The sequence below is a fragment of the Nematolebias whitei genome, chromosome 14, assembly GCF_014905685.2.
Source record: "Nematolebias whitei isolate Nwh7 chromosome 14, NemWhi1, whole genome shotgun sequence".
Taxonomy (NCBI): domain Eukaryota; kingdom Metazoa; phylum Chordata; class Actinopteri; order Cyprinodontiformes; family Rivulidae; genus Nematolebias; species Nematolebias whitei.
Genome location: NC_056511.1, coordinates 24,267,755 through 24,291,492, shown reverse-complemented (window position 1 = coordinate 24,291,492; position 23,738 = coordinate 24,267,755). Strand labels below are relative to the sequence as shown.

Genomic DNA, 23,738 nt, shown 5'->3' with positions numbered 1-23,738 from the left:
GGGGTTCTGGGGGCTTGTCGCCCCCGGGCTTGGGCCTGTGGGGTTCGGGGATCTTGGGCTCTGGCGGGCGGGTTGCCGGGCTCTGGGCCGGCTTGCGCTCTGGTGCCCGGTTCTGGGCGGGGGCCTTCGGCTCGCTGGTGGGTTGTGGGTTCATGGGCTGGGGGGTTGGGTGTTTGGGGGCGTGACCAGTGGCCCCTAAGAGGGGGTAGTTTGACCCAGCCTAGGTGTCTAGTGTGCTATGTGTTTTGAGAGATGTCCGAATGAGGGGTGGGTGTAGTATTTCTTCTGGGGAGGGGATGGGGTGGATGTCCTTGGGGGCGGCCCGGGACTGTGCATGGCCGGCTGGCTGGCCCCTTTCCTGTGGTGGGGGCTCGCTCCCGGTGCTTCCTGGCACTGTCGGCGGTGGGGCGGGCGCTCTTGGCCGGGTCGTCCTGGCGGGGTTTGGCTCCATCTGGTAGCGGGCTGACTGCGGTTTGTGGGGGTCCTGGTGGCCCTCGGGTGTGTAGGCTGCTGGTGCAGCTTCTGGCGGCCCTCGGGGCTCTGTCCCTCTCTGGTCTGGAGCTCAGCGGGCCTGGCGGTCGGTCCAGATGGAGAGGTGTCTTGGCCTCAATCCCTGGGTGGACCTTGGGGAGCTGGGGGGGGGGCGGGGGGGCGGCATGTTGGGTCAGTGGGGGAGCTGACTCCCTGTGGGAGCATTTGCTCTCACAGTTATTTCTCCCCATCCCTCACCATGCACCTCCACCCTCTTCATTTCAATTCCATACATTTAGGGTTGTTTGGGCTCGGGTGTGCTGCAACAATTTTACATCTTTGTTGACCATAGCCACCTGGGACTCAATTTTATTGTACACCTTAGACATTCATTCATAACATCCTCATGACATTCATATATAGGAACTTGAGGTGGGCACATGGCTATGGGTGGTGGGATGACCTCACTCTCACCCCCTGTGCCTGTGCTCACTTACAACGGTTGCATTTAGACACTAGGGTTTGGATAGAGTTGGGGTGGAGGGGAAACTGGCACCATGCCAGCCTTTGCTCCTTCTTCTTTCCTTTTTAATGGCACTATACAACAACACACATCAACAGCACATCTAGGGGTGGGGGTGTATGTGTCGGGGTCTTATTATTATTTTTTTTTTTTCCTCTTCCTACCCACCTAGTTCCCTGACTGCCATTCTGGGGGTGGGGTCCGGGAGAAGGGCAGGCCGTCGGGTGTTGACCAGGACTATGTGGGGGTTCAGGGTCTGGGGGTTGCCATGGGCGGTGCTGGCGCTGTGCTCTCCCTGGGGTTGTTTGGACCCCCTGAGCTTGGCTCTTGGGTGCCATGGTTGGCCCGCTGGCCGGGGTGGCTGCCGGGGCCTGGCGGGCGGTCGGCTGGGGGTGCGTGCTTGGTTGTTGGCGGTGTGTGGGGGTGGTCGGTGGCGTGTCCTCTTCATGGTGGGGGGGTGTCCTGTCGGCGGGGCATGGCCTGGGCCGGGTCTGGGGTATTGGCTCTTCTCCGCTCAAGAATGAATGGGTTTACCTCTTGGGTTTGGGCATGGGCTGCCCCCTATAGAGAGCGGGTACATGTCTTGGACCTGGGGGGTATAGAGTGTGTATCGGGAATAAGAATGAAATGTATCGTTATTGTATGTCTTTGAGTGAATGAATGTGAGATTGAGGTTGGGATTGTGTGATTGTGTCTGTGTATGAATGGGTATTTGTTAGGCTGAGACTCGGACTGCCCCCTCTTTGATACAACTGGGGGTGCTTGGCATCGCGCCCCTATCGCGCGGCCCCCTGGTGGGGTGTGCCCTTGCCTGCCGGCGCGCTTGGGGCCCTTGGTATCGGGGGCTGGGCGCTTGGGCGTGTGTCGGCTCGGCCTGGTGTCTGCCTGGTGGGGCTCGGGTCCTCTGGCCCTGTCAGGCCTTGGCCTGGGTGGTGTGAGTCCTCGGTGCCCGGGCCTCGGTGCCTGGACCTGGACCTACATCGGTGCGGCGGGTGCCGACGGAGGCCTATGAGTTTGTCGCTGTTGGCCCCGGGGGGTCACTGTATGTGGTTGCTGGTGGGGATCTTCCGGTTCTCCCCTGTGGTCCGTTCTGGGGGGTGGGTGAGTGGTTCGTCCTGTGTGGGTGGCTCTGGGGGCTCCGCGGTCGGGGTCCCTCCTGGGGTCTTGGGCTCTGGTCCCCCCTTTTTCGTCTGCCTCTGGTCTTGGGGGTCGGGTCTCTGCTGCTTCACAGTTACTAATAAATGTTCTATTAGAGAAGCCTTTCAGGTCTCTCTTGTAAATGAGTCCTCGAGGCTCAATGGGATTTACCTGTATAAATAAAGGTTGATTGATTATACACTTATGCATGCTCACAACCACACACAAATAGAAGCAGGGATGCTTATGTAGGCTTTATATGTAGATATATAGATATGTATGTGAGTGTATATTCATGTGTATGTATGTATGTATGTATATAGGCGTAGATATGGGTATATATATTTATGGAAACTTACTGCAAAGCCATGAATATTTTAAGTTCTTTATACATATGTATTTTGTTGCTGTGTTTTGTCATGTTCTTTGCAGGTGAACAGACAGTGGCCGGGTGTTTTGACGTGTGCTCTATTTGTATATATTTCTTATATTTTGGAGTCTTACTTTGTCTTTTCTTTCTTTCTATCCTATTTAAAAAAAAAAAAAAAAAAAAACCTACACTAGATAGTCACTATAATAAATATTTCATAATAATGGTGTGGAGAGGATGGCTGTAAGGGGAGAAGGGAGGCCATCAGAGAAAAAAAACAAAAAAAACATGTCGGAGTCACGAGGAGGAGGAAGGAGCTGCAGCTGATACAACTCGTCATGTGTTGCAGGTGAGTCTCTACAATTTAACACATTGTTCTGTTTCCAAATGAGAAAACGTAACATCAGTCTGTCTGGTAGATGAAGCTGTTTGTTTGTTTGTTTTCTGATTAATGACGGTGATAAAGAACGTGTGTGTTACTTTTTATTTAATTTAATTGGTACAAGCAGTGTTTAAATGTGATTTATAAATAAATCTAACACAAAGATAATAATTTAATGATTAAGCTTCAACTTTTAATTTGCTGGCAAAGTCTGAAGACACTGCAGGTATGGCAGGATGAATTGCATTTAAACAGGAATTAAAGTAATTTATTACACCTACTCAAATGTGTGTAATTAAGTATTTTATATATATGTGTGTGTGTGTGTGTGTGTGTGTGTCCTTGTTTATGCTACTTTGTGAGGCCCATTTTTCCAACTTATACTGCATTGTGAGGACCAACTTCTCCTTATGGGGCCCAAAGCCCGGGCCCCATAAGAAGAAGTCCCGTTGGTGGGTTAGGGGCTAGGTTTAGGACTAAGGTGTGAATTGAGGATGTGTTAGGTTTAGGGTTAGGTATGTACTGGTAATGGTTAGGTTATGGATAAAGGTCATGGTTAGGCTATAGAAATTAATGAAAAATGAATGGAAGTCAATGCAAAGGCCCCATAAAGATAGCAAAACAAACCTGTGTGTGTTTGTGTGTGTGTGTGTAATTGCTCTTTTAGCTACTTTTGCCTGAACCTAACACTGTAAGTGAAACAAGGCATTTCTTGAGTTGCTGTAAATTATGCTATAATACACATTTATTGTCTCATTCCAGAAAACAACAACAACAAACAACAGCCTTCATGATGGACAGACATCATGGACACCACAGCAGCAGCTGTCTTCACTGAAAACATCTTTAAATGATCGTCACTGACATGAGGCCTCTGTCGATGGTTGAAGACGAAGGCTTCACTACAATGATCCACACTTTTAATCCAGGTTACACTCTTCCCTCAATGACACATTTTACAAAGTATCTAAATATTGTGCAGGTATAAAGATACATTTGTATATATTTTTGTGTACATTTATTTTATTTAAGCTATTTTATACTAACTTTTATTTTTTATTATTCAATATTTTACTAACACAATAGTCAAATAGCAACCTGTTTTGTGTGAATTGCTATGTCAGTCAAATGTTCAATTTTGGAATAAAGGGGTGGAAATTAAAATGTTGGTTTTTTTGCCGATTCATCGATTAATCGGAAAAAAATAATCGGCCGATGAGTCGATTATTTAAATAATCGTTAGTTGCAGCCCTACATAAGAGAAAAGATTTAAGACAAAAAGTTAATTGCCTTAGGTCAAAAGCAGGCGGTTAGAAAGTCGGTACAAATACAAAACAAACGTGGTTTTGTAGGTTTACTCTTCCAGGACTCTAGTTTAGAAAAAACGTTTCAATAAATACAGAGTCAGATTATCACAATTCTAAAACTTGATACCACACTACATGTACTGGGTAACATTTCTGGTTGAGCAGAGACAAATAATATTTAGAAGCTGTTGCTACCTTCAGCTCCTCCACACTGGCCATGTTGTTGCTGATGAGGCGATCCTTCAGCAAGGAGATGGGGTCACTCTTGCTGCGGACCTCCTGGATCTCCTCACGTGTGCGGTAGCTGAAAGGGAAGGGATAGATGCACAATAAAACTAATCTTTTCACACTTTAGAACTTGATTACAAACATTATATCACTTTTTAAAGTCATATTAGAAACTGACTGGGCTCAGGGGCAAAACCTTGAAATGCTGAAGAGAGTTTAATAGACTACAACACAAACAGGAGCAGAAGTCTGGAGCAACACTCAGACAAAAATATAATTTATAAGTCATTTATTAACTCCTGAATGGCAACGACTGCCAAGTTCAGGTAGTGTGATGGTTCACCTGATGCCAGGGTCACTCATGCTGTGGCCGTGATAGCGGTACGTCTGAAGCTCCATCAGGATCGGGCCCTTTTAAAAGATGGAGCAAAAACATTTCTTAGAATAGAAAATGACAAATATAAATTATTTGATTTAGAGTTTTTACCAACCTTCCCAGACCGGCAATGATCAGCTGCAAACCTGGTCGCTTCCCGAACACACAGAACGTCCATGCCATCCACCTGGACAGAAAATTATTGTAAAGATCTGAACGCTTGAAGGAGAAATTCAAATCTGGTCATGTGAACTTTAACAAGTGGCACGCCGACGTCCCCCGACGCTGAGGGATTTAAATATCGAGTGTTTTCTAGTTGAGATTTTCAAGTTTTTCTGGAATGGAAATGAACAAGGGATGAAGTAAACCTAAATGGTTTTGGTGGAATCTGTTCATGTGGTGAGGAGTTACACTGTGGAGAAGAACAGAGGGGAGGAGTTTGTTTTATCTTGTCTGAGGCAGAGCAGAGTCACGGATCCTGGATGGTGGAGGGAGACATTTTATCCACTGCCAGGAGCAGTGGAGGAGCCAGGGGGTGGCCAATGGTGGCCTTGGCCACCCCAAACATTTTTATTTTACATTTTCATTTATGTGGTACAACTGAACATTGTTGAGTTATTGTGAATGAGTTGAATAAAGTTTGACTTATCTGACTGTTTTGTTTCACTTAATGCACCTCATAGTCCGAAAAATACAGTAATATAAAAACTAGAAAGTATAATTTTGTCACACACCAAATGGAAGTCGGCATGTTGCTGATTTTTAAAGTTATCCAGCAAACAACACAGATGGACATTTACGGCAGCAGCCATATTGGATTTTGATGAAACAACCCAGTTTTCCAAAATAAACTCTCTTACGCTTACAGTGTTTCCCCTACCATTATGCAAGCGGGGCGCCCCGCCCCGTCAACAGAACCGAGCGCCCCGTCAACAGAACCCCACCCCCAACCACCTGTCTGCACTGACGTAACGCTAAACTAGCGACTCGCAATTAGCGCTGCAACAACGAATCGATAAAATCGATAAAAATCAATAAAAATCGATGATTAAAAGCGTTGTTAACGAATTTCGTTATCGATTCGTTGTGTCGTGCGATTATGCATCTTTCACGGCGCTGCGGAGCCGTTTTGTTTTGTTCACGGGCAGTTCATTGTCAATGCTGACTGACTGAATAAAGTTTGAAAAAAAAAACTGCAGCGCGAGTTGAACAGAGCAAGGGGCGAGGCAGAGCAGAGGCAGTGTTTTCAAAGGAAATTAAGTAAATTTTACAAATGACCGACGCAGAGAAAACTGTTCGACCCAAGTTCTTTAAAGTGTGGGAGAACTTCACAAAGATAAAAAATGAGAAGCATGCCGCTTTGAAAATTGCCGACACGACACGGGAGAACCACACTGATAAACGTAAACATGTCGGAGTCACGAGCTGCAGCAGATACAACTCGTCTCACTCCCAACTCGTGTTACAGGTGAGTCTCTACAATTTAACACATTGTTCTGTTTCCAAGAGAGAAAACGTAACATCAGTCTGTCTGTAGCTGAAGCTGTTTGTTTGTTTGCTGATTAATGACGGTGATAGAGAACGTGTATGTTACTTTTTATTTTATTTAATTGGTACATGCAGTGTTTAAATGTGATTTATAAATAAATCTAACACAAAGATAATAATTTAATGATTAAGCTTCAACTTTTAATTTGCTGGCAAAGTCTGAAGACTCTACAGGTACGGCAGGATGAATTGCATTTAAACAGGAATTAAAGTAATTTATTACATCTACTCAAATGTGTGTAATTAAGTATTTTATATATATGTGTGTGTGTGTGTGTGTGTGTTTAATTGCTCTTTTAGCTACTTTTGCCTGAACCTAACACTGTAAGTGAAACAAGGCATGTCTTGAGTTGCTGTAAATTATGCTATAATACATATTTACTCTCTCATTCCAGAAAACAACAACAAACAACAACATCCTTCATGATGGACAGACATCATGGACTCCACAGCAGCAGCTGTCTTCACTGAAATCATCCTTAAATGATCGTCACTGACATGAGGCCTCTGTCGATGAGGCCTCTGTCGATGGTTGAAGACGAAGGCTTCACCACAATGATCCACACTTTTAATCCAGGTTACAATAATCCACACTTTTAATCCAGGTTACACTCTTCCCTCAATGACACATTTTACAAAGTAGCTAAATATTGTGCAGGTATAAATACACATTTGTATATATTTTTGTGTACATTTATTTTTTAAGCTATTTGACTAACTTTTATTTTTTATTATTCAATATTTTACTAACAGAATAGACAAATAGCGACCTGTTTTTGTGTGAATTGCTATGTCAGTCAAATGTTCAATTTTGGAATAAAGGGGTGGAAATTAAAACGTTTTTTTTTTTTTTGCCGATTCATCGATTAATCGAAAAAATAATCGGCCGATGAATCGATTATTGAAATAATCGTTAGTTGCAGCCCTACTCGCAATGCAGGTGCACTAGCTAAAAAGCTAAAGGCAGCCTCTTCCTTCATGCTGAACCCTCACGATGAACATACCCCCACCACTCGAAAACTGTCGGTACAAACAGCACACGGTTCAGATGTGCGTCTGTCTCTCCCCCCCGCCGACCCCCCTGCCAAAAAAACAAAAAACTGTCGGTTCAGACAGCGAGCAGATGAGATGCATCTGTCTCTCTCCTCTCACACACCCTGGTCTAAAACTGTAAAGCTGTCAGTGCAAACAGCACACGGTTGCCTCTGTGTCCTCCCACCCTCCATCTGGTTAGATGTAGCCACACACCATAATGGTATAACTTATTTTTCAAGTTCTCATGTTTACAACATGCACAGACAGACGAAGAGTATTTATTCATTTTAGTCTGCTTTAGTTTCGTGTCCCAACAAGTTTAGGACTGGTTGTAGAAACTCACGAGGCAAGCTGTAAGTGAAAATGCACACCACCAAAAAGCTGTGACTTCTGGTTGTTTTAACGCTGTTGGTGTTTTGTTGGAGAAACGGTGTACAGTGAAAAAGGACTGAAGGTTACTGTGCAGTCACTTTAAAATATTCTCTAAATCACTCATAAATTCAGGTGTGGCTGTATGAGCAGGTGAACGTGAGGACAGCCGGATGCATTTTTGCTTTTGATGAACACATGAACCTGGTTCAACATGATGAAGAAATAACCCATAAGTTCAGAAAGCCACTTTTTTGGGGGGTGGGGGTTTGTAAGGAGACATTTCTCTGCTGCAGATAGTCTCAACTGGAGACCGAAGAGATGTCTACAAGTCCAATCTGTCCTAAAAATATATTGTACACGTCGTGTTGATAATGCTGGTGTTTAAATGACACGAAGCTAGCTCAACGGTAAGAACATTTATTTCATCCAAATAAATCCAACATGCTGAGGATTTTGTCAGAAGGTCGACCAAAATATAATCTAAATAAAAGGTTGAACGCATGAACCAGGAGAAGTGAAAACTGTACCCTGAGACCAGGAATGAACTCCCCCCTCTTGAAGTAGTCTGTGCTGGCTGCGGCTCGCTCCACCGACGTGCCCATCCCATACCTGTTGTTCTCACAGATGAAGATCACTGGCAGCTTCCACAGAGCAGCCATGTTGTAGGTTTCAAAGATCTGACCCTGGAACAAACACACACACACACACACACATGGTGGATGTGACTAACGAGAAAACGGAAGAATTAAACAGATTGGACACAGAGAGGAAAGACCCGACTAAATGTCTCCAATTTCAATAAATTTAATAAAAACACTAAACTGGTGTCTTTATGAAAACACCAGAGAGACTTAAAATAACACCCGACACTTATTATAGTAGCCAACCTGTGTCTGTATGAGATAAAGTTTTCTGCAAATTCCTAGAGAAATGTCATTTCATGTAAAAATTCAGCTTGAACCCTGGCTGCTAAATGATTTTTCTGAAAGCTTTTGAACAAGCTAAAGCTTAGTTGAAATACAGTAACGGATGAAAAGTAGAAAGAAGATGATGAAAGGAGCACAAAAAGCTGAAATGATTAGGGAAAAAAAGTACAGTAGTTGAAATTGGAAGAAAGAAGGTAAAGGTAGAAGACACATGCTAAAATTAAAAGAAAAAAGGAGTGGAAAAAGCCTGACTTAGCAGGAAAAAAACAAAAGTAACACAAAAAAGCTAAAATTACAAAAAGCATAACAGAGCAAAACACAGCTAAAATTAGTTGATAGCTAAAATTTAAAAAAAGGCACAAAAGGGTGGAAAGAGCACAAAAAACTGAAATAAGCAAAAAGTTGCTGAAAATCTCATAAAACTTTAAATTAGCTGAAAAGTAACCAAAAAGATGAAATTAACAGAAAAATAGCTAATAGCTGCTGAGAAAGCAGAAAGCAAGCCTACATTACCCAAAAGAAGATTAAGTAGAAAAAAGCTAAAAAGCTGAAAGAAGCACAAAAAACTGAAATTAGAATAAGAAGCTCAAAGGAGCAGCAAAAAGCTAAAACAAAGAAACAAAAAGAATATTCTTAAATGAGACAATAGAAACTGAAAAGAGAAAAAAAAAACTGAAAGGAGTAAAAAAGGTGAGATTACTTGAAAGAGTCCCAAAGGCCAAAATTAGCAAAATACAACTTCTAGTTAGCAGAAAAACAAAATACAGTATCTCTGAAAAAGCTAAATTTAGGAGCACGAAGATGAAAGAAGGAAAAAAAAAAACTTAAATAGTCAGAAAAAAGCTAAAATCAGCTTAAAGAAGTTGCAAAAAGCTGAACCAGAACAAAAGCTGAAATGAATAGTAACAGGGTGTAAACAGGTCAAAGGAGGACGTGAAGAGAGTTCCATTCATTTTCAGTGAGAAAAACATGGCCGACAAAACTAAATACTTCAAAAAGTTAAAAATCACGACAAAAAACAAAAGTCAGAGCAGGAATGTGCTGAACGAGCTGAATGTTTTGATTTATGAATTGTTGAAATTAAACAAAAACTGAGGAACGAGTTACGAGCTGAAAAACAAACAGATCTGAATAGTGAGAATAATTTAGGGGTTCTTCAACGTTCAACATTTTTACACAAATCCTAAGATTGACTGGGTCAAGCATTGTGTACACTTCTCACAATGAAAAAAAAAAGTTGACCGTTTCTGATACGCCCTGACTGAACGACTAGTTGCTTTTCTCCTGCGTGCTAAATGTTCATAAATCAGAGGTGAGCTTTGAAAAATGAAGCCGGTTGAGAGGAACCAAAGAGGCGGAGCAGAACTCTGCTGGGCTGAAGCAGAGCGATGCGTTCAGTGTGTGTGGGACGTCGCCCTCCTGTCATCAACTATAATGACTTAAGTTACTTTAGTGATCCTCCGTGCGTCATCATCACTATCGTCTCTGTAATAATCTGTTGTTCAATCCCACGAGCGGGCGGTCACAACTGATGTTCATCACATTACTGAGCTGCAGCTCCGCGGGCGGTTCTCTTTTCTATTCGCACGTCAACCATCACAGAAAGGCCATCTCCGACACACACTGTGTGCACATGCACGCACACAGCCGCCACTGATACTGCCCTGGATGACGGACCTCCTCACACCGTGGGAGAGAGGAGCGCGCAGCCTGTCCACTCGTGCTTTTGCTACTTTACTTCTTATAATTAAATATTAACAATAAAAGACGGTTATTTATCTGCTCCAGATGATTTCAAACACGTCTCAGTTCATCTTTAATTTATTCTCTCCAAAACTCACAAAGTTCTCTCTGTGAGCGTCAGCTTCAGCTGTTTGTAGTTTATAAATATCTGTTTGTCTGTATCTGTACGTAAACAGTTTTGAGACGTGCACAAGTTTTACACCATTACACCAGTACACCATTGTCGCGTCCCAAAGAAACTGTGTGAGCTGCAAAGGATGCTGGGTAGCCTCGTGGCAATTATATGTGCAATGTTTCTGAGTGGAATTTTTGTTGTTGTTGTCCATGTCCTGTTCAGCTTTGGTATTTATGTTCACGTCTGTTATTGGCTGTTGTTCTGTGAAATTATCTTAAACAAAATAGATACAGGTTCAGGGAAAGGTTGGAGCAATGAATGAAAACTCTCAGGCTGTTTTCTGCTAGAATAATAAGTGTCATTTATTAAACCGCCACAGATACAGCAAAGCAACGTACATTCAGTACAAATCAAGCATTGATGCAAAGCCCCTCACCGTGACACCAGACCGAGGAAGCCGTTTTCAGTCCGAGTAGAAAGGTAACATCAATTAGGCTGGGCATCGGATCAGGACCCGCAGCAGACTTCAACTATTATTCTGAGTGTTACACTTTTATACTCCCCCTCTGACTGGGTGACGTGCGGGCAGAGCAAAACATGTTTTCCAGTAAAATGGGTCCCATTATCTGTTCGTATCTGAAGGGGAACCCCATAAAATTATTTCATCATACTAAGACTTTTAAAGTAGATGCTTGATTAGCATATTTACAAGGATGAGTCACCAACACACCTGAATATGTATCTACAGCCGTACATACATATCTACACCCCTGTGACATGGGCAAAGGGCCAATGAAATCCATCTGCCAGATTTGGCCTGGCCCCTTCCCTCTGTGTATTTGTCCTTGCGTATTTGTCCTTGCATATGCTGTGGTGACCCCCTTTTCTGATGCTGACATGCCTCACATTGCTGTGTTGCGGTTTTATGTCATCAGTTTCGTTCTACAAATAATCAGACAATTCTTCATACATAACCACTTCATGCAAAAGTGTCAGCAATTAACTTTTATTTATTAAAAAGAAATCCTTCTTCTTGTCTTGGCCCCACTCAGAATATTTAGCTCATCAGTTTCTCCAAACTGAGGTCGTTCCAAAGCTTATGTGCAGCAGGTAAGATATTACTTGTTCATAACTTTTTCCACAGAACCCCTCTTGAAAAGAGCTGAACTTTTACTTTAAATGTGAAACAACTGCAAAACAAGATGGTGAATTTTTTCATCTCAGATATTTTTAGATACTTCGAGTTGTTTTAGATGCCGTCAAAACTACAGCTGCAGATGAACCATGTATAAACAACATATGATGCACTTCCTTCAAAGCAGCCAGCTTAACACATCCCCTTTAAGTGCTCTGATGACATTTTTTTTTTTAGACATTTCAAATCCACCCTTTTCCCCTTCAACCATCTTGGCTTTAGGCATTTTAATTCATCCTTTGTGGCCCTCAATGTCAACGTTTGGGCCTTTAATGTCAACATCAGGTGTTTTAATTTCTCCTTTGACCTTTGGCATTTTAACATCAATATCACCTTCAAGTTTGGGGCCTTTTAATTTAACGTCAAAATCTGGGCTCTCTAATTCTGGACCTTTGATGTTCAATGTTGACAATATCTGCTTTCAGAAGGTTGATGTCAACTTCTGGACCTTCTACTTTTGGCCCTTTTGATCCAAATAATGGCATCCAGCCCTCAGCTCTTGTGCTGACACACCATCCATCTCAGCTGGAGGGACTCCTGCCTGTATTAATGCCCTCCAGAAAGCAGAACGAGTAGGTTCCTGCATGTTTTTCCGGCCGTCCCTTCTCGGCCCACGACCCATGGGTTGACTAAATGTTTTTTTTTCACGGTTTTCAGCTCTGTGTTTCTCTCTGTGTTCCAATCTCCGAGCGCACCCAGTTTCAACACTCGGCTTTGAACATCAGTCCTTGAAAAAACATGTAGATGATAATCTACTACCCAACGCACAGCGAGCGCATTCCTTACACACAGCCGAACCAATCTTTGCTCGCATCCCCCTAGGGTCAACCAATGCCCCTGTAAATCAAGCCAAACCGATGCTCCAGGAAACATCTGTCGGGCTGCCTCTGCACAAGCTTCAAACGACGGTCTCGAGTCTTGCAAAGTTCTGACTCGATACGCTGAATTCACTACCTGACCTCCACCTTTATCTAACAGCCTAGCTACCCGAGCATCTGTGGGTTGTGCAGTCTGTTGTTTATATATTTTAGACAAGTAAGCAAACTCCTTGTTTCCCCAGATGTTACCGTCCCAACTCGATGGATCCCATCTGTCATCTAGTGCGGCAACAAAAGCTCGTACCCGTTTAGGTGACACACTGCGCTTCTTTTTCTTGAATTTTTCTCGTTTCAACCGGGACACCTGTTCCACCGCCCCTTCAGCTACCCTGCTCATCCTCTCAAGTTGAGCACCGAGCAGTTGAATGTGCTGCTTATTTAACAGGCAGGCAGCCTGCGCCTCCTCACATTCTTGTTTGCTCCGTTGAGCCTGTAATTGCATTTTATGACTTTCCTCATGCAGTTTTTCCCCAGGCTGCCGCACACACTCACATGCGATGTCGTAGCCCTGTTTTTCTGACCTCTATTGCCTTCAAAGCGATCAAAACATCACTCGGACTATCTGCTTTCAGAGAATTGTTCTAACACCTAGGATGGGGCTTTTTCCCACCCCGGTACAACTTTTTCTCTGTTCCACTCACGCCTCCTCAGGCGTCTGAATCAACTTTTTCTCAACTTTAATCTCTTTTTCCTTTTTTCATTGCTCAGCCTTCCCGATATCCTGTTTGTGACGCCAGAAAAATGTTCTGTGAAATTATCTTAAACAAAATAGATCCAGGTTCAGGGAAAGGTCGGAGCAATGAATGAAAACTCTCAGGCTATTTTCTGCTAGAATAATAAGTGTCATTTATTAAACCGCCACAGATACAGCAAAGCAACGTACATTCAGTACAAATCAAGCATTGATGTAAAGCCCCTCACCGTGACACCAGACCGAGGAAGCCGTTTTCAGTCCGAGTAGAAAGGTAACATCAATTAGGCTGGGCATCGGATCAGGACCCGCAGCAGACTTCAACTATTATTCTGAGTGTTACACTTTTATACTCCCCCTCTGACTGGGTGACGTGCGGGCAGAGCAAAACATGTTTTCCATCATCAAGGCAGTTTGTACAGCAGAGCGATGGCTCATAAAAACATGTCTTTCAAACCCAAGGTCGTGGGTGGATGAAAGACCTGTTTACAGCAAACTCCGGGTCGTTGTAACCGTAAGACGGGCCAGATCTTTTTGGTAAGAACACTCCCGGAGGCTTATTTTCATTCCTTCAAAGCACCTCACCTTCTGCAGCACAAGGCCTGGTTTGCACAGATAAGCTGCATATAAAATGAGTATAAAATAAGTATAAATTGACATAAAAGCATCAAAATAATCATTCTTATATCAGCTGTGAACTGGTACCACGAGTCAGACGGTGTTACCAGTTTGTAAAGTGGGGAAAGTACTTCCTGTTGAGTGTGTTCCTTTAATTCTGGGTGATGTCACACATGAGCAACCCCGCTGTGATGCTAGCTGAGCTTAGCATAGCTTGTGAAAATCAGTGGGGAGGTGTTCAAAAGTTTGTTTTGTACACTCAGGAAAATGTTAAAGGCCCTTAGAAACATTCAGACAATAAAATAACCCTCAGAGGACATCACATGATCAGCGATGAAGAAAATCGGCTGATTTGTTTTTGACATAAGTTGCCCCTGATCCCCAGTCTGTTTGTTTACAGCAACATTCAGTCATGTCTGAGCCATACCTGGTTGGCAGCACCGTCACCGTAGAGACAAACGCACAGCTCATTGTTGCCCTGATATTTGCAGGCCAGAGCCACACCAGCACCCAGAGGAACCTGAGGAGGAGATCAGTTTGAGCTTTTTATTAGATTTATCAGCACGGAGGTCGGCTGCATTATCAAGATACTTTAATGATCTCCTAAAGAAACTTGTTTAAAATTAAAAGTCGTTCTAGTGGAAATGAGAACGTACTTGAGCTCCGACGATTCCATTTCCTCCATAGAAGTTTTTACAGTACATGTGCATAGAGCCTCCCTTTCCTTTTGCAATACCTCCTCTTCTGCCTGCAAATCAGAATGAACAGACGTTAACTGCATGAAAATAAACTTTATCTGAAAGCAAAGTGTGAATAATCTCAGTGTTTTCAAGAAGGGACTAAATATTTAAGATCTGTCCTCTAATCTTGGTTTACCTGCACAAAGCCTACATGACAGCACATTATTTCTCTGCAGACCTAAACAAAACAGACAGTTGCACCACTGTGGTCCAACTGAAACAAACTCAAGGCTCCGGGACCGAGACATGATCTGGCTACCTCGGTCCATTCAGAAGACACAAGGGGGTTTGAAGACACCCACCTCCGGTGCACCTCTGTGCTGCGGAGTGAGGTAGAAATAGAGCCGGGCTGGTCAACGTGTGAAAAAGAAAGCCGTGGCACCGTGGCTCAGTGTCATGATGAGGTCATGACTAGGGCTGCAACAACGAATCGATAAAATCGATAAAAATCAATGATTAAAAGCGTTGGCAACGAATTTCGTTATCGATTCGTTGTGTCGCGCGATTATGCGTCTTTCACAGCGCTGCGGCGCCGTTTCGTTTTGTTCACCTGCAGTTCATTGTCAATGCTGACTGACTGAATAAAGTTTGAAAAAAAAACAAAACTCTGCAGCGCGAGTTGAACAGAGCGAGGGGGGAGGAGGAAACAGGGCAGAGGCTGTTTTCAAAGAAAATTAAGTAAATTTTACAAATGACCGACGCAGCGAAAACTGTTCGACCCAAGTCCTCCAAAGTGTGGGAGCTCTTCACATAGATAAAAAATGAGAAGCATGCCGCTTTGAAAATCACCGACACGACACGTGAGAACCACGGAGATAAAACGTAAACATGTCGGAGTCACGAGCTGCAGCAGGTACAACATGTCTCACTCCCAACTCATGTTGCAGGTGAGTCTCTACAATTTAACACATTGTTCTGTTTCAAGAGAGAAAACGTAACGTCAGTCTGTCTGGTAGCTGAAGCTGCTGCTTGTTTGTTTGTTTATCTGATTAATGGCGGTGATAGAGAACGTGTGTTACTTTTAATTTAATTTAATTGGAACAAGCAGTGTTTAAATGTGATTTATAAATAAATCTAACACGAAGATAATAATTTAATGATTAAGCTTCAACTTTTAATTTGCTGGCAAAGTCTGAAGACACTGCAGGTATGGCAGGATGAATTGCATTTAAACAAGAATTAAAGTAATTTATTACATCTACTCAAATGTTTTTAGTTTTCTACATTTGTCTTGGAATCTAGCTGTTTTTTGTTTTGTTACCTTTTCCTTTTAGCCATCCTATTTAAAAAAAAAACAAAAAAAACTGTAGTATGCTTTTTTATAACTGTTTATTGTTGTTGCTGTTGTCCATTGTTGTCATCTTTCTTTGTTGAAATCAGGTCTCTCTTGTAAATGAGTCCTCGAGGCTCAATGGGATTTACCTGTATAAATAAAGGTTGATTGATTGATTGAAATGTGTGTAATTAAGTATTTTATATGTGTGTGTGTGTGTGTGTGTGTGTGTGTGTGTGTGTCCTTGTTTATGCTACTTTGTGAGGCCCATTTTTCCAACTTATACTACATTGTGAGGACCAACTGCTCCTTATGGGGCCCAAAGCCCGGGCCCCATAAGAAGAAGTCCCGTTGGTGGGTTAGGGGCTAGGTTTAGGACTAAGGTGTGAATTGAGGATGTGTTAGGTTTAGGGTTAGGTATGTACTGGTAATGGTTAGGTTATGGATAAAGGTCATGGTTAGGCTATAGAAATGAATGAAAAATGAATGGAAGTCAATGCAAAGGCCCCACAAAGATAGCAAAACAAACCTGTGTGTGTGTGTGTGTGTGTGTGCGTGCGTGCGTGCGTGTGTGTGTGTGTAATTGCTCTTTTAGCTACTTTTGCCTGAACCTAACACTGGGTATGTTTACATGGACATAAGTAACCGGATCAAATGGCCGGTCGGAATAAAAGTGTGTCATGTAAACGCTCCGTTCGGGTTATTTTTTGTGTATTCGGCGCGATCCGTTATAATTTCTGATCAGAACGAAACGGGTGGTTTACGCCGATCCGAAACCCGATCGGTGCGCATGTAAACGCTTGATCTGTTCATTTTTATCTGATGGTGAAAAACTGACCTGACTGCGCATGTGCGACTTTGCCATTTCCGCCTAGCTAACGCTAATAATATTAGCATGTCAGGGAAGTAAAACTGGTCGGTGAGCGACACAACATTTCTATTAGAAACTTTTAAAGAGCTCAAAATGATTTCTATTACCTGTAGCTCAGTCAGGGAGTGCAATAACGTCTCCAACATCATTAAAACCTGTCGCGGGTCCATTTTGGGTGCTCAGGTTTGTTTACGTTCACCCGGAAGTAGAACTTCTTCTTCGGTGTTTTTTTTAAGGAGAGTTTACCGCACTGCGCATGTCAGTACTGCTGTTCAGAACAAAGCCCGTTGCATGTAAACGCTCATCATGAACAGATTGTGCCCATGTAAACAACACATTTGAATTATTCAAACAGAACACATTTCAATCCGGTCAGAGAATTCTGCGCATGTAAACATAGCTACTGTAAGTGAAACAAGGCATTTCTTGAGTTGCTGTAAATTATACTATAAAACATATTTACTGTCTCATTCCAGAAAACAACAACAAACAACAACATCCTTCATGATGGACAGACATCATGGACACCACAGCAGCAGCTGTCTTCACTGAAACATCCTGAACATGATCATCACTGACATGAGGCCTCTGTCGATGGTTGAAGACGAAGGCTTCACTACAATAATCCACACTTTTAATCCAGGTTACAATAATCCACACTTTTAATCCAGGTTACACTCTTCCCTCAAGGACACATTTTACAAAGTAGCTACATATTGTAAAGACACATTTGTATATATTTTTGTGTACATTTATTTTTTTAAGCTATTTGACTAACTTTTATTTTTTTATTATTCAATATTTTACTAAAACAATAGTCAAATAGCAACCTGTTTTTAGTGTGAATTGCTATGTCAGTCAAAGGTTCAATTTTGGAATAAAGGGGTGGAAATTAAAACGTTTTTTTTTTTTTTTGCCGATTCATCGATTAATCGAAAAAATAATCGGCCGATGAATCGATTATTGAAATAATCGTTAGTTGCAGCCCTAGTCATGACAATAGTGTGCACATGCCCGCTCACAAGATTAAACAACAAACACATTTATTACAGAAGGAGAATTGGTGATGACACACAGCAACTTTGTAGTTATCCTGATGCATGCTCAATAATCCAGGTAGAAAAATCTAAATCTGCTATTTATAAGACTGAGCTGAATACAGCACCTCAGACTGAGGAAGTCTTTTGGATGAAAGACGAAACGTTTCTACATTTTTTTGTTGTTTTGCTTTGTTTTGTTTTTTTGAATGTCCAGAGGACCAGATTTAACTTTTTTTTTTTTACTTTGTAGTTAGTTAAAAAAAAAAAAAACACAAAGAAAAGGGTTGTTAAAGTGAGTTAATCATCAGGATTAGTAATCGACACGAGAGAGACGTCGTCACGTTTAATGCGCCGCGCTCCACAGCAACGCAGCAGTTCGGCTCCACACTGCCCACCTCATTTCTGAAAACTCATACCCAAGTGGGACGTGTTCGGCTTTATCTGTGATTTATGAATGATCAAAGGGAGCGTAGACATGCGTCCATTTTGCAGAACTGTTTTATGAAAGAGACTTCAGCCACTGCAGAGCAATCATCTCCTGCTGGTCTTTAACACAAAGTGTCTCGTTGGTTTTTAAACCAGTTTGTACTTTCAGACATCACTCTTGTTGTATTTTCTGATGTGTCAGGGCTTGGTTACTGAAATTAACTGATCCGTCTCGGCTGATCGGGGATGTGGAAACAGACCCCACATACATCAAGAATGCACACTCACCAGTGAGTTCAGCCATGATCTCCTTTACGGTTCCTCCCCTGGTGTAGGTGTAGCCGTGTGCACGGTACGCAGTAATCAGGTGGTCCGTCAGATTAATGGATGCTTCAATACCAACAGCACAAGCCTCCTACGAAAAGAAAACAGTTTGACACGTGTGTTCTGAAATATAACACTAAATATAAAGGTGTCAGACATTTGCATCTACAAAATTATTTTAGCATCATTAGTGCCAAGTTCTATTTTAAGCTGAAACCCACAAATTAAACGATATAAACTGAATGTGAGGAATATATAAATCTTCCGACCTGTCCGTCATACAGGTGGCAGAACCCTCTGATGATCTTCTGCTTATACAGCTGATCTGCCTTCAGCTCCATCCGCCTCATGGTCTGCATGATGCGGTAATACTGCAGACCCTCATCTCGAGTCAGAACCACCTGCGTGGCGGGGCCTTCGTCCAGCTTGAAGACGTCACATTTCTGGGAAAGCACATTCAAGAACAAAAACACTTAATAACACAAACCCAGCTTAAAATACAATGTAATAAAGATTATTTGTTACCTTTATCTCAAAGGTGGCCTGGGTTGTGAAGTCAGCGTAGGTACGAGCTGAAACAACCACTGCACCAGCCTGATAAGGCAGACGAGAAAAAAAAAGGTCTAAAATAAGTGACAAATATATAGATTTTCATGCATAAATTCTAGTTTTATAAACTATTTATATGAACAAATTTGCAAAATAATCCACAGATTTTGCAATATATTATTCTTTTCTCACTGCAAGACAAGCTGATGTAGAAATTAAAACCACGAGTTTGTATAAATCAAAAACTGTCTTATAGCTTTTGTAAATATAAACAAAAATGTGATGGATGTTTATTAGTGCTGACCATTATATATATTTTTTTTAAACTATTCAAGTTAATGTAATGTAAACTATTTAATCGTGATGACCCATGCAGAGTAAAACCTGCCATGATGTTTAAATGCAGAAATATTTTTCCACAGATAATGAGCTGTTTGTCTTGTTTAGAAACGAGTTTAGCTACAAGTCAGATTTAAGACACTCTGCAGTCTGAAGGGCATCACGGCGCCAGGTTTCAAAACCAGAACCAAGATGTCGAACTACGCAAAAGTTAAGAGGCAGGTGCTTCTGGTGAAAACACTGAAACAAACTGAATGTTGTGGTTTATTTTAGCTGTGTTTGCTGTCGTCGGGGCCTCGCAAGGTCAGAATATTAACGCTGACAGTCTGCTCAGAGACCAGCTCATCCGGCTTCACTACCAGAAATGTCAAAGTGGAGCTGGAATGAGACGAAACACTTGGCGTAAAGTTCATTTTTACTCACATGTCTCTGAGAACAAGTTCTCAGCACATTCGAGACAATGGTCAGCATCTTTTCAACCGCAGAACCGTACGGCACCGACCCGTCCTTCTTCGGAAAAGCTCTGTCCTTCCGGCTCCGTTCTTCTTCTACGGTTTAAAAATAGGAGTGAGTGCTGCACTGCTGCCACCAAGCGGTTGGCGGGTAACACTACAGTCAGATAGATAGATAAATACAGTAGATAGATAGATAGATAGATAGATAGATAGATAGATAGATAGATAGATAGATAGATAGATAGATAGATAGATAGATAGATAGATAGATAGATAGATAGATAGATACATAGATAGATAGATACATAGATACATAGATAGATACATAGATACATAGATAGATACATAGATAGATAGATAGATAGATACATAGATAGATACATAGATACATAGATAGATACATAGATAGATACATCAGAATCAGAATGCCTTTATTGTCATTATACGCAGTACAATGAAATTAAGAGCCACTCCTTTTTCCAGTGCAAAAACACGCCTTAAGAAAACACACATTAAACACTAAACACACACTAAAAATATAAAAAATGTAACGCAATATAGATATAATAATGAAAGTAAAAAATACAAGTATTACACAATTGTATTGCACATCATGTATATTAGTGAGGTAGTTAAGGTGACTGAGAGTATGAAATGTCAGTAGTATTGCACAGTAGAAGTCCAGGGGTTTGGGAAGTTAGATTATTAAATCAGTGCATGTGTGAGTTCAGTGTGGTGATGGCTTTCGGGAAAAAACTGTTCTTGAATCTGTTTGTTTGTGTTCTGATGCACCTGTAGCGCTTCCCTGAAGGTAACAAGTCAAACAGTTCAAAACTCGGGTGTGAACAGTCCTTGATTATGCTTTCTGCTCTGTTGAGGCAGCGTGATGTGTAAATGTCCATCATGGAGAGGAGAGGGCAGCCAATTATCTTCTGTGCCGTCTTGACTACTCTCTGAAGCCTCTCCCTGTCAGCCAGGGTGCAGCTGCCGTACCATACTGATATACAGTATGTCAGCAGGCTCTCGATGGACGAGCGGTAGAAGGTCAGCAGCAATTTTGTGTTCTGGTTGTGCTTCTTAAGGACTCTTAAGAAGTGTAGTCTCTACTGAGCCTTCTTGATGACCACTGTGGTGTTCTCTTTCCAGTTTAGGTCAGCAGAGATATGGACACCAAGAAATCTGAAAGTGTGAACCCTATCCATGCACTCGCCATTGATGTAAAGGGGGGCTAGGTTGGTGCTGTGCTTCCTGAAATCAATAATTACCTCCTTGTTTTTTTTTTTATATTCAGAGCCAGATTTTTCTCTGAGCACCAGGTTGCTAGCTCCAGGACCTCCTGTCTGTAAAATGTCTCATCTCCCTTAGAGATTTGTCCGACCACTGTGGTGTCATCAGCGAACTTGACGATGAGGTTGTTGTTGTGGGCCGGGCTGCAGTCATGGGTGTAGAGACAGTACAGCAGGGGGCTCAGCACACAGCCCTGTGGGGAGCCAGTGCTTAGCGTATGAGTGGAGGAGAGGTGGGGACCAAGTCTTACAGATTGGGGCCGATTGGTTAGGAAGTCTTTTATCCAGGCACATGTGAGTGTGGGGAGGCCGAGATTGTCCAATGTATTTATAAGAATGTCCGGAATGATTGTGTCAAAGGCCGAGCTGTAATCTACAAAGAGCATTCGAACATAGCTGTGCTGTTGTTCCAGGTGGCTCAGCGCGGTGTGGAGAGCTACTGCAATAGCATCCTCTGTGGACCTGTTGGTGCAATATGCAAACTGGTAGGGGTCAAAGTTCGGAGGGTGATAATCCATGATGTGCTGGAGAACCAGTCTCTCGAAGCACTTCATGATTACCGGGGTGAGAGCCACCGGTCGGTAATCATTCAGGCTGGTGATGGTAGGCGTTTTCGGCACTGGGATGATGGTTGCAGATTTTAAGCAGGGAGGGATGACTGCCTGGGCCAGGGAGATATTGAAAATTCTGGTGAAGGTGGGGGCGAGCTGGAGGGCACATACTTTGAGCACCCTGCCAGGTACTCCATCTGGGCCAGTAGCTTTCCTGGGGTTCACTGATTGGAGGGAACATCTAACATCATGCTCCCGTACAGTGAGTGGAGTGGTGCAGTAACCGGGTGGGTGTGGGGGTAGGGCAGGATCAGATGGGTGCTGCTGTGGTGCATCAAAGCGTGCAAAGAAGCAGTTTAGCTCCTCTGCTAGTGATGCACTCAGGTCTCCTGTTGTCACCTCACAGCCTCTATAGCTTGTGATGTTTTTTATGCCCTTCCACACCTCCCGTGAGTTGTTACTGGACAGATGGGACTCTATACTCCTTTTATGGTCAGACTTTGCGGTTTTTATTCCCTTATTCAGGTTGGCTCGAGCAGCTCGGTACAGAGCTCTGTCATTTGACCTGAAGGCAGCGTTGCGGGCTCTGAGGAGTGTGCGAACCTGGCTGGTCATCCATGGTTTCTGGTTGGGGTAAACACAAATGTTTTTGACCATAGTCACATTTCCGATGCAGAAGTTGATGTAGTCCAGTACTGTTCCTGTGTATGTTTCCATTTCCTGATGTTCAAATAAGTCCCAGTTAGTTTGTCCAAAACAGTCCTGTAGGTCATCGAGTGCATTACCAGGCCAGGTTGTAACAGTTTTTGTTGTAGGCCTTGCTCTGTGTCTGAGAGGGGTGTAAGTTGGGGGGAGCAGGAGGGAAAGATGGTCTGACTGCCCGAGGTGGGGGAGGGGTATGGCTCTGTATGCATGTTTAATGTTCGAGTAAACATGGTCCAGAGTGTTCTCCCCCCTAGTAGAACACTTAACATGCTGGTAGAATTTTGGGAGTACAGTCTTCAGATTAGCCCTATTGAAATCTCCTGCAATTATATGAACACCGTCGGGGTGAGCCTGCTGCTGTTCATTAATGGTGTTCAGCAGGAGAGAGAGTGCCGTATTTACATTAGCGTCGGGTGGTATATACACAGCAGTAATTATCACAACTGTTAGCTCTCTCGGTAGAAAAAACGGTCGGCATCTCACGGACATCTCACGGATAGATCACATCTCACATAGATAGATACATAGATACATAGATAGACTTTACTGTAAGTCATTGCTTATGAAATAAGACCCCAACCACCACTCCAGAAAACAAACAAAAACATAAAAACTGCAGACTCCGCACAGAAAAACCCGGGGATTGAACCCAGAACCTTATTGCTATAAGCCCTCGTAGAGCCCATCCATCCATTATCTTTACCCGCTTCTTCCATTTTGGGTCACGGGGGTTGACAGTGCCCATGTCCAGCAATCACTGTGCGAGGGGCGGGGTACACCCTGGACAGGTCGCAAGTCCATCACAGGGCCACATAGAGACAAACGAGACAAACAAACATTCACTCTCTCACTCACACCTAGTGACAATTTAGTTACCAATCAGCCTAACATGCATGTTTTTGGTCTGTGGGAGGAAACCGGAGTACCTGGAGAAAACCCACGCATGCATGGAGAGAACATGCAAACTCCACCCAGAAACCAAGGACCTGCTCGCTGAGAGGCAGCAGCTCTACCAGTTGCACCACTGTGCTGCCCCTCGTAAAGCCCCCCCACCCCAAATCAGATTTTAAAAAAGTATTCCAGGCAAAATTTTAAAATAAATTGTCTTATATTTTTCATTCATTTATTCAACCTTTCTTTATACAGGTTAGTCTCATTGAGCCATGAGGACTCATTTGAAAGAGAGACCTGATTTAAACAAAGAACACAGATAAGATACAAACAACAATAGACAATCATATAAGAAGCATATAAAATGATAAAG

General features: G+C 42.8%; 1 protein-coding gene across 1 annotated transcript in view; it reads right to left on the bottom strand.

The window, feature by feature from the left end:
* Positions 1 to 20,010, bottom strand: part of pdha1a (pyruvate dehydrogenase E1 subunit alpha 1a) — a 42,416-nt gene extending 22,406 nt beyond the window's left edge. Inside the window, exons 1-10 of the mRNA XM_037687428.1 lie at positions 19,901 to 20,010; positions 19,115 to 19,183; positions 18,859 to 19,032; positions 18,554 to 18,680; positions 14,572 to 14,663; positions 14,343 to 14,435; positions 8,277 to 8,432; positions 4,910 to 4,981; positions 4,762 to 4,829; positions 4,386 to 4,494 (exon numbers count right to left, since the gene is read on the bottom strand). Coding sequence (XP_037543356.1) covers positions 4,386 to 4,494; positions 4,762 to 4,829; positions 4,910 to 4,981; positions 8,277 to 8,432; positions 14,343 to 14,435; positions 14,572 to 14,663; positions 18,554 to 18,680; positions 18,859 to 19,032; positions 19,115 to 19,183; positions 19,901 to 19,948 — 1,008 coding nt within the window. The 5' untranslated portion in view covers positions 19,949 to 20,010. The remainder of the gene's footprint in view (positions 1 to 4,385; positions 4,495 to 4,761; positions 4,830 to 4,909; positions 4,982 to 8,276; positions 8,433 to 14,342; positions 14,436 to 14,571; positions 14,664 to 18,553; positions 18,681 to 18,858; positions 19,033 to 19,114; positions 19,184 to 19,900) is intronic.
* Between the last annotated feature and the right edge of the window lie 3,728 nt (positions 20,011 to 23,738).